This window comes from Adiantum capillus-veneris, chromosome 19 (genome assembly GCF_014529385.1).
Source record: "Adiantum capillus-veneris isolate H3 chromosome 19, ASM1452938v2, whole genome shotgun sequence".
Classification (NCBI taxonomy): Eukaryota; Viridiplantae; Streptophyta; class Polypodiopsida; order Polypodiales; family Pteridaceae; genus Adiantum; species Adiantum capillus-veneris.
In genome coordinates this window covers 149,868,398-149,885,633 of record NC_140949.1, presented here as the reverse complement: position 1 = coordinate 149,885,633, position 17,236 = coordinate 149,868,398, and the positions used below count along the sequence as shown (strand labels likewise).

At 45.0% G+C, this 17,236-nt stretch overlaps 1 protein-coding gene across 1 annotated transcript in view; it reads left to right on the top strand.

Annotated features, from left to right (window-relative positions):
- Positions 1 to 16,873, top strand: part of LOC147435060 (calcium-dependent protein kinase 13-like) — a 36,156-nt gene extending 19,283 nt beyond the window's left edge. The window contains exons 3-7 of the mRNA XM_086491429.1: positions 15,415 to 15,567; positions 15,660 to 15,775; positions 15,861 to 16,028; positions 16,207 to 16,431; positions 16,508 to 16,873. Of these exons, the coding sequence (XP_086347555.1) occupies positions 15,415 to 15,567; positions 15,660 to 15,775; positions 15,861 to 16,028; positions 16,207 to 16,431; positions 16,508 to 16,627 (782 nt within the window). The 3' untranslated portion in view covers positions 16,628 to 16,873. The remainder of the gene's footprint in view (positions 1 to 15,414; positions 15,568 to 15,659; positions 15,776 to 15,860; positions 16,029 to 16,206; positions 16,432 to 16,507) is intronic.
- The last annotated feature ends 363 nt before the right edge of the window (positions 16,874 to 17,236 follow it).

The following is a 17,236-nucleotide window of genomic DNA, read 5'->3' as shown; positions in this document are numbered from 1 at the left end:
ATGTATCCTTAGCATAAATCACTTGTTCTTCCGCCGTGATGTATCCTTCTATAATTCCTTGTGCAGCTTTTTCATATGGGGTTAGCTTAGGTTTTGCAGGTGCTTTAGCTTTACCCTTAGATTCATTGTTAGAGTTCTTTCCCGAGGAATTAGAGGAAGAAGGGTTAGAAGAATTACCATTCTTACCGTTCTTACCATTCTGCGTGTTCTGAGAAGTTTGAGATGTTCCTTGAGAAGTTTTGTTCTCCTTAGGCTTTCCCTTGTTGTGCTTCATCTCTTGTGAGAGAGCAATCGCTACCGCCTTGTTGAGATCCGCGGGGTCAAAGACTTCTACATCGAACTTGATGTATTCGTCTAACCCAAACAGGAAAGCCTCTTTGCGCTCATCATCCGATATGCGTAATTGAGTGCGGAGCTGCAAAACACGGTTAAAAAAAGACATGACTGGCATACCATGTTGCTTGAGATTGCACCAATCTTCCTTCAATCGTGCTAGGTACTGAGGAGGCATAAACCGCGCCTTGAGCTTGTCTTGGGAATCAGTCCAACTAAAGGAAAGGGGCGTGAATTCGTCGGCTTCCTCTAGGTGCGCGGCTAACTGTGCCTCTTGCCATGCGTGGTACCAATTGATGGCATCACCGGCAAGGTACATGGTTGCCGTCAAAACTTTGCTATTTCTTGTCTTCTTAGTTGTCGCAAAATAAGCACTAAATTGATGCAACCAAGAATGAATAACCGTACCATCCATCTTACCATCATACTTACTGAAAGTCAACTTCTCTGTGACTGGGTTGTTGGAGTCCGCATCCCTGCTTGCGCCACTTGAGGAACTACCAACCTCTTTGGCTGGCTCAGACTTCGAGGCAAGAACTTGTTGAACCAATTCTCGAGTGCGGAGGTCTCTTTGAGCCTCCCGATCGGCCTCCAAGGCCGCTCGTCTTGCCTCAGCTTCCTCCTTTCTTTGTTCTTTTCTTTCGTTTCATTCATCGCGCTCGCGTTCCAAAGCAATGTGAGTCGCTTCTTGTTGTATTGCATTTCTTTCGTTTTGTTCTTCGCGCTCGCGTTCCAAAGCAATTCAAGTCGCTTCTTGTTGTGCCAACGCAACTTGATTCGCTTCTTGTTGTTGGGCCATCATGTCCAACATCGACTTGACCATCGCCTCCATGGAAGTTGGTACAACTCGTGGCGTGGATGGAGAAGGGGGAGGGTCGGAAAAACCTCCTGGTGGAAAAAATTCTTCGTCGCCTCTCTCATGCTCATCACCTGTATACGAAGTATCCATTCCGCTTCGGGTGATGACCATGCACTATGATCTTTGGTTCTTAAGTTCACGAGAAACTTGGGTTCTTGAGGGTCTTGAGGTTCTTGAGGTTCTTGATTGAGGGTTTTCTTTCGCTTGCAATCTGTGTTTGTGTCACTCGACACATCCAACCCTAGGTGTCCGTCGACAAGCTACAACACGACAAGGATTCAGTCAGTCCAATCAGTCTAGATCAGAAGTGATCTGGCACTTTTTGTGAGTCTATTCGTAGACCGTGCATGCCTAGTCACTTAGTGTAGATGCATATCCTCTGGTTGCACACAGCATGATCATCAGTATTCCCTTCAGAACCCATCAGATTCAGTCAGGGGAAATTTCCAGTGCATTTAGCCTATTTTCCCTATTTTTGACATTTTTCACTTATTATTTTTAAGTGACTTCTCAACAAAAGTAGGTAGGGCAATTTTGCTAAGTTAATATATAAGCAAACCCAAGTTAGCACTTTCTGGCAGAAGAGGCAGCAGGAGCACATGCTCAACAGGCACCTTCTCAGCAGAACCCCAGCAGTAGCATTGGCGTTTTTGGTCCTCATCCTCGCCACACATCAAGCACCCTAGCGTTTTCTGTTCCTAGCAGTTCCCGCATCATCAGCACTCCAGATCCCCAGCGTTTTGCATCCCTTGCATCATCACCATATTCAGCCTGGTGTTTTTTCCATGATCGCCATCAGTAGCAAAACAAGGCAGCGTTTTCTACTAACGCTAGAGAAGCTGCAGCGTTTTCATTTTCAGCCGGTTTTGCAGCAGAAGACTCAGCGTTTTCAGCATGCATAGGAGGTAGTAGATTCAGCCCCATTGGTTGCAGAAGAACCCCCATTTTCAGCCCTCGAAAACGCAGCCAAAACAGTCATTTTCAGCCACCCAAAACAGCCCAAAGATTTGCAGATTTTCAGCAGTTAGAAGATCACAGATTTCAGCCCTAAAGTCGTCGTTGTCGTCACTATCGTTGTCATCGGCATAGTCCCAGATTGCATCAGTCCATTGCATCGTCATTGTACCACTTTGTGCAATCAATAAGTAGACCACTCTCGCCGACGAGAGTGGGGCCTTCGGAGGAGGGTTTTACGTCGTCTCTGGTGTCGTATCTCTCTTCTCTCTCTATCTCTCAATCTCATACACTTGCACGCACAGTGTCCATTCACTTTGTTCGTGATCATAGCACTTTCCATTAAGAACGGAAGGCTCTCCCTTCCATAAGAACTATAAGGAACCTTGAGCACAGTTCAGAGCACTCATCTCGAGCAAAGCGCAAACATCATTCCGCTGCACCTAACATTGGTATCATAGCTTTGGCAGTGTTCTGTATCACTCAAGGAAAGAACCACAAGAACCACAAGAAATTTTTTTGCTTGTTGAGGTCGCACGAACCCAAGTTCGCTTGGGCGTGTCGATTCCTAATCGTGTTTTGTTGAAGAGTGACAGGAATCCCAAGAAAGAAGGGTTTGTTCAAACTTCAGCCTCCCCTTGTGTCTCTTTTCACTCATTGAGAGCGGACTGTGCACTTAGCGGCCGGCCAATCGACGTGAAGTGGGAAAAAGCAACCTTGGTGTGAGCGCAAGGCCGCCAAGGGGTGCGCCCGCGGAAAAGAGTAGAACTCGGTTGAAGAGAAGATACTTCTCCAACGCGGTTTGCAAGCGAAAGAAAACCTCAAGAACCTCAAGACCCTCAAGAACTCAAGAACCTCAAGAACACCAAAACCCCCAAGAACCCAAGTTCCTCGTGAACTTAAGAACCCAAGACCACAAGAACCCACGACTTCAGAATGGTCATCACTCGAAGCAGAATGGATACTTTGCTTGGAGGTGATGAGCATGAGAGAGGCGAAGAAGAATTTTCCCCACCAGGAGGTCTTTCTGACCCTTCCCCATCTACATCAAGGATTGCACTAACTCCTATGGAGGAGTTGAGTGCTCCATAATATGCTCAAGGTTCCTTTTTGTTCCTATGGAAGGGAGAGCCTTCCGTTCTTAATGAGAGAGTGCAATGATCATAAACAAAGTGAATGGACACTGTGCGTGCAAGTGTATGAAACTGAGAGATAGAGAGAGAAGAGAAATACGACACCAAGGACAATGTAAAACCCTCCTCCGAAGGCCCCACTCTCGCCAACGAGAGTGGTCTACGATTGATTGCACAAACTGGTACAAAGTGGATGCATGTGACTGATGCAAGTCTAAGCTAGATCGATGACGACGGGGGTGGTGAGACCGATCTAAGGGCTGAATTTTGCTGTTCTTGTACTACTGTCCAAAAACGCTGCTGGCTGAATTCTGCTACTGCTGAAAACGCAAGAGAAAAACGCTGATTTGCTGGTCTTTATCGCTGAAAATCTGAGGCTGATTTGCTGAAAAACGCCATGCAAAAATGGGGGCGATTCTGGTTCTTGGAACGTTAGGGCTGCATTGCCGTCTTTGAGGAAAAACGCTAGCAAGAGGGTGAGGCTATGGCGATGGCTGCTTGCTGAAAATGCCAAGGGCTGATGTCTTCAGGCGATGGAGGCTGGTTGATGAAAAACGCTAGGTGTGCTTGCTTGGAGGAAATCGCCAAGGCTTGGTCTTGCTGAGAGAGAGGGTGAACCTGCTGCCAAGGGCCTGTGTTCTCCTTGCTCATCTGCCAAATAGTGCTAGCCTTGGTTTGCTTATATATTATCTTACCCAATTTGCCCTACTCAGTTCCCAACAAAAGTCACTTAAAATAATAAGTGAAAAATGTCAAAAATAGGGAAAATATACTGGAAAATTCCCCTGAAGGATTCTGATGGGAATGCTTATGATCATGTTGTGTGCGACTAGAGGATATGCATCTACACTAAGTGCCTGGTCATGCACGGTCAGCGATGAACAGACTCACAAAAGTGCTAGAACACTTCTAATCTAGACTGAGTGGACTGACGGAACCCTTGTTATGAAGTAGCTTGTCCACGGACACATAGGGTTGGATGTGTCACGTGACAGTTCAGTTCAGTCAAGTGAGTCTAGAATAGGAAGTGATCTGGCACTTTTGTGAGTCTATTCGCAGATCGTGCATGTCCAGACACTTAGATTAGGTGCATATCCTCTGGTTGCACACAGCATGATCATCAGATTCCATAATCCATCAAGAGCATTTTTATAGTGCATAGACCTATTTTCCCTATTTTTGACATTTTTCACTTATTATTTTTAAGTGACTTTTATTGGAAAGTAGGTAGGGTAATTTTGCTAAGTTGTATAAATAGAAACCTAGCGCTAGCACTTTCTGGCAGAAGAGGCAGCAGGAACCAGTGTGTTCATTTGCGACTTCTCAGCAGGACCCCAAGATCTCTAGCGTTTTTGCTCCACAGCAGATGGGCTAGCGTTTTTTTGACAAGAACTTATATCAGCCAGCGTTTTTGCATCTGCTTCAGCCTGGCGACAGAACCATGGCAGATCAGTCCCAGCGTTAGCAGATTTCCACCGCAGGAAGATTTTCAGCCCTAGCGTTTTTGCATCAGCACAACACTTCAGCGTTTTGCAGATTCACTGGGACGGGAACATGGAAGAGGATCAGCGTTTTCAGTTTTCAGCAGTCAGTAGCCGCAGTAGAACCCCCGAACCTCGCAGATCTCACCTTCCCACAGTAGATCCTTGCCGCACGGTCAGATCCCGTGAAGTTTGCAGATTCAGCCCGGAAAACGCAGATTTCAGCATCTGCGTTTTCAGTGCGTCGTCGTTGCATCGTCGTCATCGATATAGAGTCAGAATTCAGCAGATAAAGATTTGTAGAATTCAGCCATTAGCATTTTCAGATTCAGCCCGTCTTGTCGTCGTCCTCATCGTCGTCGACATCGTCGGCAAGTCCCAAGCATTGTAGAGATTTGTGCAATCAATAGTAGACCGCTCTTGCCATCGAGAGTGGGGCCTTCGGAGGAGAGTTTGACAACATTCTGGTGTTGTATTCTTCTCTCTCTATCTCTCAGTCTCATGCACCTTCATTCACAGTCTTCATCACTTTGTTTGTGTCCATTGCACTCTCTCACTAAAGGAACGGAGGGCTCTCCCTTCTGTAAGTAAAAGGAACCCTTGAGCACAGTTCGGAGCACTCATGTTGAGCAAAGTTCAACATTCATTTCCATTGCACCTTACACGACGTGGACCTTCCGGTGTCCTCCTTTAAGTTCATTTCCTTGGAGGGCTAGTGCGAGCGCTACACCATTGGACTATCATCACCATTGCAGGAATATTGTCTCACCAAGCAAGTCTCTACCATGCAAGAGCTTATGGACCCGGCTACAAGCTCACGAAGGGAAAGTTGGAGTTCACCACAGAAGAACCTTTGGCCACTAATTTGAACTCTCGGCAACAACGAACAAATTCTCGAGAATCTCGTGAAAACCAACCTCAACGGCCTCGCCTGACACACCGTCAACGAGACGCCTTGTTACAAGAAGGCAGATGCTTCGTATGTTTCGAAACAGGGCATACGTTCAATACATGTCTTGAGAGAGCCTCGACGTCCTCAGTGCAACCTTATCCCCGTGGCCACCTCCGGCCAAAAGGGCTAGACCTGCTATTGGACGAGCACCCGATATTTATGGTATACACCTCCAGAGTTTTAATGAATTATTTAGAGCTTATGGAAAAGTCAATGGCTTGAAAGCCCTTATTTTCTTTGACCCCGGAGCTATGGAGAACTTCATCCATCTAGAATTCTTGAAGCAGATGCACTTTGATTATGATGCAGAGGGTGGAGAAATTGAAGCTGAGCTAGCTACTGGGCAAACTGAGAAAGTGGTACTTCTCGTTGGTGCAAGATTATCATGGAAAAGCCGATTTCCACATTATGAAGTTGGGCAATTGCGACGTTCTCTTGGGCATGCCGTGGCACGACAAAAATGATGCAACTCTCCAAGTTCGGAACCGAACCATCACCGTAATGCAGAAGGGCAAGCCAGTTGTCCTCAAAGTTCGGTTGTCCAAACAAAGCCCTGAATGACCTCTCTAGTTGTTTTCTAGTTAGATACTTTTGAACATTGTTTGAGAACGTATTGTTTGAAATGGATGCTATCTTTTTTAAACCTGTCTTGGTGTTTGACTTTGGTTTTAAATATTGGTTTCAATGATTGGTGATTTTACTCCCGGGTGGAGAAGTGAGAAATACTGTTTTGGTATTGTTTGAACCTCGGAACGACGCAGGCCGATGCCTGGGGAGTGTTTCGTTGTATGTTTGAAAATCTCGAAACGACGTAGGCCAATGTCTGGGGAGCATTCCGTTGTATGCTAGAAAACTTCCGAACGACGCAGGCCGATGCCTGGGGAGCGTTTGGTTGTATGCTTGAACCTCCAAGCGATGCAGACTACGGTCTGGGGAGCGTTTGGTTGTACAGTCCTCTGAGCTCATGGCTTGGACCTTTTTAGGTTATTTGCGGGGGAAGTGACGAGGTAGTCATTGAGTAGCTTCATACCGCAGACCGTTTGTCTCAGGGGAGTGCTCAACGGCGCTGTTTGTTGTGTCTTGTAACATGCATATGTGAGCATTTGTGTTGCATTGTGATGTGCCTTTATTTTAATGCCTTTATGTCACTTGGGTTAATGCCTTTATGTCACTTGGGCCCCATCGAATGGGGTCCCATAAGTTGGTGGGAACTTTGCATGTGGGAGCAGAACTCTGCCGATCTATGTGAACCGTCTTCTCTCTCTCTTTACCTCCATTTCAAGTTTTGTAGTTTTCTCACGTGTGTTGCTATAGATGGAGGGTCCAAGCCTGTTACACTTATCTATCCACCCTAACCTACACTAACATTCGATGCACCCTCTTCGATTTTTATGGTGATGTTGTTACCATATACATGTGGTAGTGATGTGTGTGAACACACTAGGACCGCCGGGGCATTTTTTCCCTCTTTAGGAGGTTTTTTCCCCCGTGCATTGTATATACGCCCATCACTCTAGGGCTATCTGTCACCAGCGTGTGACTACTATCTATCCTTTTTGTTGATTTCTTTCTTATTATCTATTTACTTTCACTTTTTGGAAACACCCCTCGGGAAATCTAACTGACCTGCATTGCATAGCTAGTGTGGAACTGTCCGGAGGGAGTCCAAGCCTGAGGGCAAGAGAGCACTAAGGTTGGACAAGGACTATGGTTAGCCAAGTGGGGTCATTGACTAGCCAAAGTGGAATCCTTTGCTACAGAGGCTACATTTCAGTTCTGGATGTGGCCGCAGTGTACAAAGAGGGTCGGATGACCTAGAAAGATACAATGGCAGTATCTCCTAAAATTTAGGGAACTGCTATTTTGGGACCTGAAAAGGTGTTGACGTCATTACCTCCGGAATGACAAGGGGAACATTTTCTTACTCTGCCGTGAAGTCAACTGGGCAACCGGTTGGGATGTTTTTCGACGGCAACCCCGAAACGGGAAAATGCTTGTAAATGTGCCAAGTGGCACCTTCTGATGCACTTGCCTCATGCAACAAGAAGTGGCGCTGAATTTGAAGGAGAGAGAGCTTCATTTTCAGATTTTGTCACAGGTTAAGAGCTATGGAGTGCTTGCTTTCCCTCTTATGCACAGTGCGGTGCCAGGAGTGATGCCCTGCACGCTACGCACTGCCCTCTCTCTCCCCTTTGGCAGTATGTTATGCCCCTCTAGTGGGCTCTTCATTTGACCAATGTGCAGTTGTGTGGGTTCATGCGCGATTGCCGAGGCAAGAGCCTCTTGCACAGGTACTGGATTAGCTAGCGGCTAATTCCCCCGCAGGTACAGGTGAATTCGGAGAGGTTTCACGCCAGAAATCTCGTCCGATTCAAAGGGCAAGTAGCCCTACAGGTGCAGGAGCTCGAGGACTTACTAAGGATGCGACCGGCACGTGAAACGGAGCCCGAAACAGTGAATTACAGCCTGCTGTGTATTTTTGCAGGTTTAGGGTTTCGGCCCTAAACGGACCCTAATACCCTCAGGAAGTTCGGGGATGCAAGGGGACCGTTGTACAGGTGATCTAGCGCATTTTCAGGGCTGAAAACAGAGAATTCAGCGTGCTGCAGATTCTCGCCAGGTTTTGCAAAGTGTCCGTATGCGTCGTGAAAGTCATTCAATGCGTGGGAATACTGACTGTGAAGGGTTCTAGTACAGTTATGCTGCCGAAATCGGGCTGGAACAGTGGAAATTCAGCCGAGTTTGTGCGGGGCAGCTTGTAGGGAACCACAGCGTTCATTCCCTCTTTTGAACAATAAAGAAATACCGAAAGGGGCGCCTAAGTTAGGGGCCAATCTGGTGTCCGTCTACTAATACAGGTGCAATCTAGCAGCCTGTATCCCTCTCCCCTTTGTTGTGTCTAGAAAGTACGGGTAAAATAGACGACTAATAATGGGTGAAAGCTAAATCAAGGTTTAAAGTAAAGTCTACCACCCTTTTTGGATTGAACAGGCCGGTTTCACTATCTATCTTTCCATTGCACACTAAGTAACATACTCTCTATTGTGTGCCTTGAGCTTCCTTCGTCTTCTCCAAGCTGTGTGTGTTTCTCACAATTGGTATCAGAGCAGGTCACGTCCTCCCGGGCTTAGTCGCCAGCTGCTCCAGCACACGCCTGCTCACTTTCTTCGATTTCAGTGAGCTTTGGCGAGCGTTCGCAGGTCGACAAATATTTTGGGAGAGCTCGAAGTGCTTGGTCTGCTCAGAATTTTGATTTGGGCTCATTTCGGCCTCCGTTTCCACTACAGTCAGTACTGCACAGGCTATTTCGTCATTTTGTGCAGAATTTCTGTCAGTGCCGTTTTCTGCATAACAGGTGTCTTATAGTCTTCTACGGTTTGTGCTATATAGCACAGGTTGTTCCCGCTCCATTTCTCCTATTTTCGGGCAGTTTTCACATCAGGTGCAGCATTTACCATGGCTGACAACAACAACACAGATGTGTTCAAGATGTTTGCTGCTGAGGACAGGTTGGATGGGGACAACTACCCTATGTGGGCTTATATGATGCAACATGTTCTTGTGTCAAAAGGTGTCTGGAATATTGTGCAGGGCATTGATGTACGTCCTGGTTCTGAGGATGTAGGCGATGTTGAGGATGTTGCAGGTCTTGCTGCAAGGATTGCAGCTGTTAGAGTTGTTTTGCCTACGGCAGAACAAGCTCGTTGGGATGTTAAGGATGCGCAGGCTCATGCATTGATTGCGTTGTTTGTGAAGCGCACTATTGTTCCTCACATCCGTTCAGCAAAATCAGCAAAACAGGCTTGGGATATTTTAGCAGGTCTTTATGCAAGCCGCAATGAGGCTAAAATTGCTTTGCTGCGTAAAGAGCTGGAGTCGAAGATTATGCATGAGGAAGATGATATGGACACTTTCCTTGCTAGTGTCAAGGATATCAATGAGCAGCTTATTTCTGCAGGTGAAGTCATTTCAGAGAGTTCCCTTGTGCAGACTATTCTTGATGCCTTACCAGATTCCTACCAGACTTTTGCTAGTACTTGGAGACTGATGACCCAAGGAAATCTTGAAGTTGTCAAGTTTGATGCATTATGCACATTGCTGTTGCAAGAGTCACTTTCCAGAAAAAACAGAACTAGGCAGCGTGCAGTTGAACAGGCTTTTATTGCTTCTCAAAGAAAGGGTGGTAACAGTAATGCAGCCACTTCTTATGGTTCTGCTGCGAGTGGGAAAAATTATGTTCCTAATGCTTCTGCTGGTAGCAATTTGTCTGGAAATTCTGGTGATAAGGGCAAAAAGAAGATGCGTTGCCATTATTGTAAAGCCAATGATCACTTGATCAAGTCGTGTCCTAAGTTGAAGGCCAAATAGGCTAAGAAGAAAGAGGGTGGTTCCACTGCAAATGCTGGTTCCACTACAAATGCAGCCATTGTTGAGTCTTCTGTGAAAGGAGACTGTGTTGCTGATGTTGATGCAGAATGAGCTTTTAGCGTAGAGTGCACTTCCAATCCTGCTGTCCATGATGCATGCTTGTCCGTTGTTGCTGCAGATTCACATGTGTGGTATTTCGACAGTGGTGCTACAAAGCACATTACCTCACATCGTGAATTGTTTACCTCTCTCGAGTCTGTCCCTCATGGGAATTCAGTCACTTGTGCCAACAACGCCTCTTATCCAGTTCAGGGAGTTGGAAAGATTGTGCTCACTGCTGCTAATGGCAGTTCCTTCACACTTGTTAATGCACTTTATGTACCTGGGATCAAGAAGAATCTCTTGTCTGTATCCGCACTTGCTAGACTTAGACTTGTAGTCAAATTTGTGGATGACAGATGTACAGTTCATGATCTCAGTTTTGGTGATGAAATTGTTACATCTGGCCTTTTCTGCCGTGGGCTGTATAAGCTCACTTTGTATTACAAGTGTGGACAAAATTTTGCAAATGCTGTTGCAGATTCAAGGGCTATTTCAAATGCAAAACTTTGGCATGCACGTTTTGGTCATCTTAATTTTGCCAGTTTGCTGCGTTTGCAGAAATCTGATATGGTTGCTTCTTTGCCGCCTCTTGAAGCACCTGTCAAACATGTTTGTGAAGGTTGTATTTTGGATAAGATGCAGCATTCTAAATTTCCAAAGGATGGTTCAGTTCGGGCCGCATGCAGGTTGCAGCTTGTGCATAGTGATGTTTGTGGGCCCATGCAAACTCCGTCCTTGGGCAATTACCTGTACTTCGTGACTTTCATTGATGATTACTCCAGGCATGCATGGGTATTTCCGCTTAAAGCGAAGTCCGAAGTTTTTATGTGCTTCAAACAATTTCTGGCTATGGCTGAAAATGTCTCGAAATGTACTATGGGCACCCTCCGTTCCGATCGAGGGGGAGAGTATATGTCTCATGAATTTAATGCATTTTTGGCTAGTCGTGAGATAAAACACCAATGTACAGTGCCTTATACACCTCAGCAAAATGGTGTTACTGAGAGGAAAAACAGGTCACTGACGGAAATGGCACGATGTATGGTCAAAAGTCAAGCTTTGCCGCATTCTTTTTGGCTTGAGGCCATCATGTGTGCCACTTATGTACTTAACAGGTAGTCTATTACTCCATATGAAGCATGGCATGATAGAAAGCCTTCTATTGAGCACATGCGTGTTTTTGGCTGTTTGGCATATGCTTTGGTGCACCAAAGAAAATTGGAGGATAAGGCTGTCAAATGTATTTTTGTTGGTTATAGTGCTGAAAGCAAAGGTTACAGGTTGTATCATCCTCAAACAAAACGTACTCTGGTTTCTCGGGATGTAGTGTTTGTGGAAGATTCTGTTCAACCCTTGCTGTCATGTACTAGAGACAGTAATGTAAGCTCACAGGACATTTATGACACTTTGTTGCCTCTTTTCAGTGGTGGAAATACGAATGTAAGTTCCAATGAGGCAAATGTACAGCCTATGGGGGTTTCTGAAAATGTTTTAGATCACCCTATTATTGATGCAGATGTACATGATGTACTTGATGAGGAAAGGGCTGAAAATGAGCAGGCTAGAGGTATGCCAAAATGGTTGTTGCACACTTTGCGTGACAATAAATTGGATGCACCTTTGTCTAGTCGTACTCATTCAGGCTCTCGCCATGCATCTTATGCATCAGATTGTTATGCTTTGGCTGTGTCTCGTTTACATGATGTTGAGGAGCCTCTGTCTTTTGATGAAGCACAAAATTCAGAAAATTGGATTGCTGCCATGCAATCAGAATATGATGCACTTATAGAAAATGACACATGGACTTTATGTGATTTGCCTCCTGGCAAAAAGGCCATTGGTACGAAGTGGGTTTACAAGTTGAAACGCAAGCCGGATGGTGAGATTGATCGCCATAAGGCTCGACTTGTTGCAAACGGTTATGCACAGCAAAAGGGCATAGATTATGAAGAGACTTTTTCTCCCACTTGTCGTATGACTACTGTGCGTTTTCTATGTGCATTGGCAGCTCATTTTGGTTGGGATGTACATCAATCAGACATTATTACTGCTTTCTTGAATGGTGACATATTTGAGGAAGTTTATGTAACGCAGCCTCGCGGTTTTGTCATAAAAGGACAAGAGGACAAAGTGTGCAAATGTAACAAGGCTTTGTATGGGTTGAAGCAATCTCCTCGTGCTTGGTATGAGAAAGCTGACACTCATTTGGTCAAACAAGGCTTTCGTAACAGTCCAACAGAAAGCATTGGCAGCTCATTTTGGTTGGGATGTACATCAATCAGACATTATTACTGCTTTCTTGAATGGTGACATATTTGAGGAAGTTTATGTAACGCAGCCTCGCGGTTTTGTCATAAAAGGACAAGAGGACAAAGTGTGCAAATGTAACAAGGCTTTGTATGGGTTGAAGCAATCTCCTCGTGCTTGGTATGAGAAAGCTGACACTCATTTGGTCAAACAAGGCTTTCGTAACAGTCCAACAGAAAGCACATTGTATGTAAAGCGTGAGGGTGATGTATTTCTCATCGTGGTTCTTTATGTTGATGATTTGCTGATCACTGGACCAAATGAGAGACATATTGCTGAATTTAAGGCTGATTTGAATGCTACTTTCAAGATGAAAGATTTGGGGCTGTTGCATCATTACTTGGGTATACAGTTTAAGCAGTGTGATGGTGGTATTGCCTTGTGTCAGAAAAGTTACATAGAGACATTGCTATGTAAGTTTGGACTTGAGGATTGCAAACCTATTGCCACTCCCATGGAAACAGGTTTGAAGTTGAGTCTACATGATGCTGGCAATCCTGCTGATGTCACTCTTTACCAAACTGCTGTTGGCTGCCTCATTTATGTATGCAACACGCGGCCGGATATTGAGTTTGCAGTCTCACAGGTCAGCAGATTTATGCATAAGGTCTAAGCATTGGCAGGCTGTCAAGAGGATTTTCCGCTACCTTAGTGGCACTTTACATCTTGGCTTGTTTTATCCCAAGGGGGGATCATTGCCGCCAGACTTACATGCTTTTTCGGACTCAGATTGGGCTGGTTGTTTTGACACGCGAGTGTCCACAAGTGGTTTTTGTTTCATGCTTGGCAGTTCATGTATATCATGGTTGAGCAAGAAGCAACCTACTGTGGTCACTTCGAGTTGTGAGGCTGAGTACAAGGCAGTCTTCACAGCTACGGTTGAGTGTGTATGGCTCAGACGCCTTATGGCTGATTTGGGTGTTGGACAGGACACTGCCAACACTATCTACACTGACAGTCAGAGCGCATTGGCAGTTGCGAGGAACACAGTTTTTCATGCTCGCACAAAGAACATTGAGGTGCATTACCACTATGTCAGGGAGAGGCTCTCAGCAAGAGAGATCAGCTTGGCTTATGTGCCAACACAGGACAACCTTGCAGATCTTTTCACAAAGGCATTGTCTCGTGAGAAGCTTGAAGCTTTCCGCAAAGCTTTGGGCTTACTCCCCTTTGTGGACTGATCCTGTCCTCAGGGCATGGCACTTCCCTTTACTCATGTGCCAGCTCTCGTTCACCGCATCACTCCAGGGGGGATTTGTTACCATATACATGTGGTAGTGATGTGTGTGAACACACTAGGACCGCCGGGGCATTTTTTCCCTCTTTAGGAGGTTTTTTTCCCCGTGCATTGTATATACGCCCATCACTCTAGGGCTATCTATCTTTCCATTGCACACTAAGTAACATACCCTCTATTGTGTGCCTTGAGCTTCCTTCGTCTTCTCCAAGCTGTGTGTGTTTCTCTGCAACCCTAATTCCAACAGATGTCTGTGATTATGTTTATTTCCAACTTTCTTTGGTCTTGCTTGATGTCATAGGTGGTGGTTCTAATGTTCAACCACAATATCTCCAAGAAAAGGGATCCTGTCTGGCATATTTTCATTTGCTGTGTGACCTTTTCGTTAGGGCATGGAATATCAGTGTCCTTACTATTCTAATGAAGATGCTACACAAATTCTGGAGCATTCTAGGAAGAAGAGACCATTATTGGCAACCGTAGCATAGCTAACTCGAATATCATGGTGTCTGGGCCAGAATTCAACTCCTGATATATTGTCTCAAATTGCATCTCAAAGCACCCATTCCCTATAAAGGAGACATTTACATCCCAACATTTGAGCTTGACTGCAGTTCATAACCAATCTGTGGGAGCGTCTCCTACAGGCAACTCTAAAACAAGGATGCTCCACAGGCAACTCTAAAACAAGCAATAAGATTCAGAACTATGGCATGTGTAAGGTGTATGGAGAAAGTCCTATGCTGGGCAATGTGCCACCTGCAATGTTCAAAAAGCTGCTAGTATGCTCTCTGTTTGCAGGAGTGTTTTTTCAGATCGACGCAAAAAACAGTGCTCAGGCTGCTGGAATAAGTGGGATGTCTCTTTGGTACTCAAGGCACGATAAAGGTTGTTGACTTGGCCCAACACTGTAAGGTGGCAAGTTGCTCTACTACCCCCACCAATGCTAGATTGTGTTGAGGTGTGCTGCTTCAGCTGCCAACTGCACCTTTGCTACTGTCCTCACTAAGTGCTCACAACTGGCTGACCTCGGTAGCAAGTCTACCAATGGTTGCACCATGCACTGTGCAACCTCCATCTTTAATGAGGGTGGTTCAAATGAAGGCTGCAAGATTCTCTTCCAGTTTGTAAGAGATCGTTAGTGTATTTCACATATCTCTGGCCTGAGGAGTGCGCAAACTTGCGTGGGGATAGATGCTTTGTACCTACTCACAAGCTCAAGCTTACTATCCATAATCCGGAGAGAGAGGACAAGACAGGAGGTGGGATCACTGGAGTAACTATGTGTCTAGATACTCTGGGCAATGCCTACAAAGTGCTGCATTGCCTGTTCCTCAAGATACGCTGAAACCAATGCTAGAGCAAGCTTCACAGGGCCGAAGTATGCTTTATGATACTGAAGTAGAGAATTCAGTGTGCTACATAATAGGGAAGCAAATGCGAAGGGCTTGCCAATTCATAATCAAGCTGTAAGTAGGGAGAAACTACTAGATTCTGACACTCTTCTCTCTCTCTTGTCCAAAACAGTGTTGACTTTGGAAAGGAGGGTGTCACTAAACAAATCAGCCCTCCTTGTAAAAGAATGTCTGTTGCAAATCAGAAAAGAATTCAGAGGCTCTCAAAGTCCCCCCCCCCCACCCCCCAGCTTCTTTTTTTAGTGTTTCTAACTGTGGTCCTTGTGTATGCAGAGACTGACCAAGGAATCTTTGAGCAAGTCCTGAAGGGGCATCTGGATTTTGATTCAGTGCCTTGGCCAGAAATATCTGAAAGTGCCAAAGATTTGATACGGAATATGCTGAATCCAATTATCTCGCAGCGTTACACGGCCTACCAAGTTCTTTGTAAGAGTTGCTTGTTTTTGACATTTTGCGTAGTCTGAGTAGGTCCTTTCACTAAGCCTGTCCTGACCTTTCTTTGCTCTACATGTTTGCAGGCCATCCATGGATTCAAGAGGATGGCGTTGCTCCGGACCGTCCTCTTGATCCGGCCATATTATCACGAATGAAGCAGTTCATTGCGATGAATAAGATGAAAAGGATTGCATTGCGGGTAAGTTTATGTTGCATCAGAATTTATGGAGTTTGTTTAAAATCTGGTTTCAGCATCAGATTTAAGGCTCCTTCAAAATTTTCAGGTCATAGCTGAGAGATTATCAGAGGAAGAGATTGCTGGGCTGAAGGAGACCTTTAAAATGATGGATGCGGATAACAGTGGTGCCATCACGTTTGAAGAGTTGAAGGTCGGTCTAGAAAAGCTAGGGTCTGGTCTTATGGACAATGAGGTTCAAACCATCATGGAAGCAGTGAGTGGTCTTTTCTACGCATATACCAAAACTTAGACAATACTTGCTAGGTCTGCATGAGCATGCACTTATATGATCATAGCTACATGCTACTTGCGCAACTCTCAAAAGGGTCACAAATTCATTGTTGGCATATTGGGTTACATGCATGATGAAGCCATTTTCTTTGATCTTACAGGCAGACATTGATAAAAGTGGCAGTATAGACTACCAAGAATTCATAACAGCAACACTCAACCTCAACAAGATTGAAAGGGAAGAGAATCTGTTTGCGGCATTTGCGTACTTCGACAAGGACGGCAGTGGCTTCATTACTATGGATGAAATACAGCAGGCTTGCCTTGAACACAGCATAGGGGATGCAGAAATAGATCAGATAGTTTGCGATATTGATCAAAACAATGTAAGGAATATCAAAATTGTTGCTTTCAAGAATGGAAAGCCGCAACTTAAGGTACGATTTTTCTTTTTGTATGCAGGATGGCAGCATAGATTATGGAGAGTTTGTTGCAATGATGAGAAAGGGCAATGGTGGGTTAGGGAGGAGAAGTTTAAGGAAGAGTATTCTAAGGGACGCATTGATGCTGGAGAGCTCCTAGTGGACTATTACATCATGGGTTGGTTTTGTTAGTCATAAAAGAAAAGGCAAATCTCTCTATTTCATTAAATGGCCGTGTATAATTAAATACATCTCATAAATGCTTACCAAGAGCTTGTTTACACCCTTTAACAATGGAGATTGTGCCAAAATTTGGCCAGCTGTAACATTCATGTATAACTTGAAAGAACCATTTGCCACCACAGCAGCCATATTGCTGCATATGATTCAGCAAAGATTGTAGCAATGAATTTTTATTCTCTACTAGTTGCTAGGCTAGGTTCAAAAGGTGATTTGAAAACAAACCTTCAACAACTAATCCACACTTCCAAGTACTTCCTGCATGGATGGTTGGAGGAGTGGAGGGATACAATTTTGTAATTAATACTTGGGAGCTTCTAGCAATTTGCTCTTCTAAAAGTCAAATTAGGTATCTTGCCCTTCTTTTTCCCAATGGTTTGCAGATAAATCTCCTCATGAAGATGACCATGTAATCAAGTTTCCTTGACAACCATTTGGACCAAATCATTGTCCTCTTTGGTGACCAAAGCAAGAACATAGATTTGGACCAAATCCATATCCTCTTTGGCGACCAAGGCAAGAACTATCT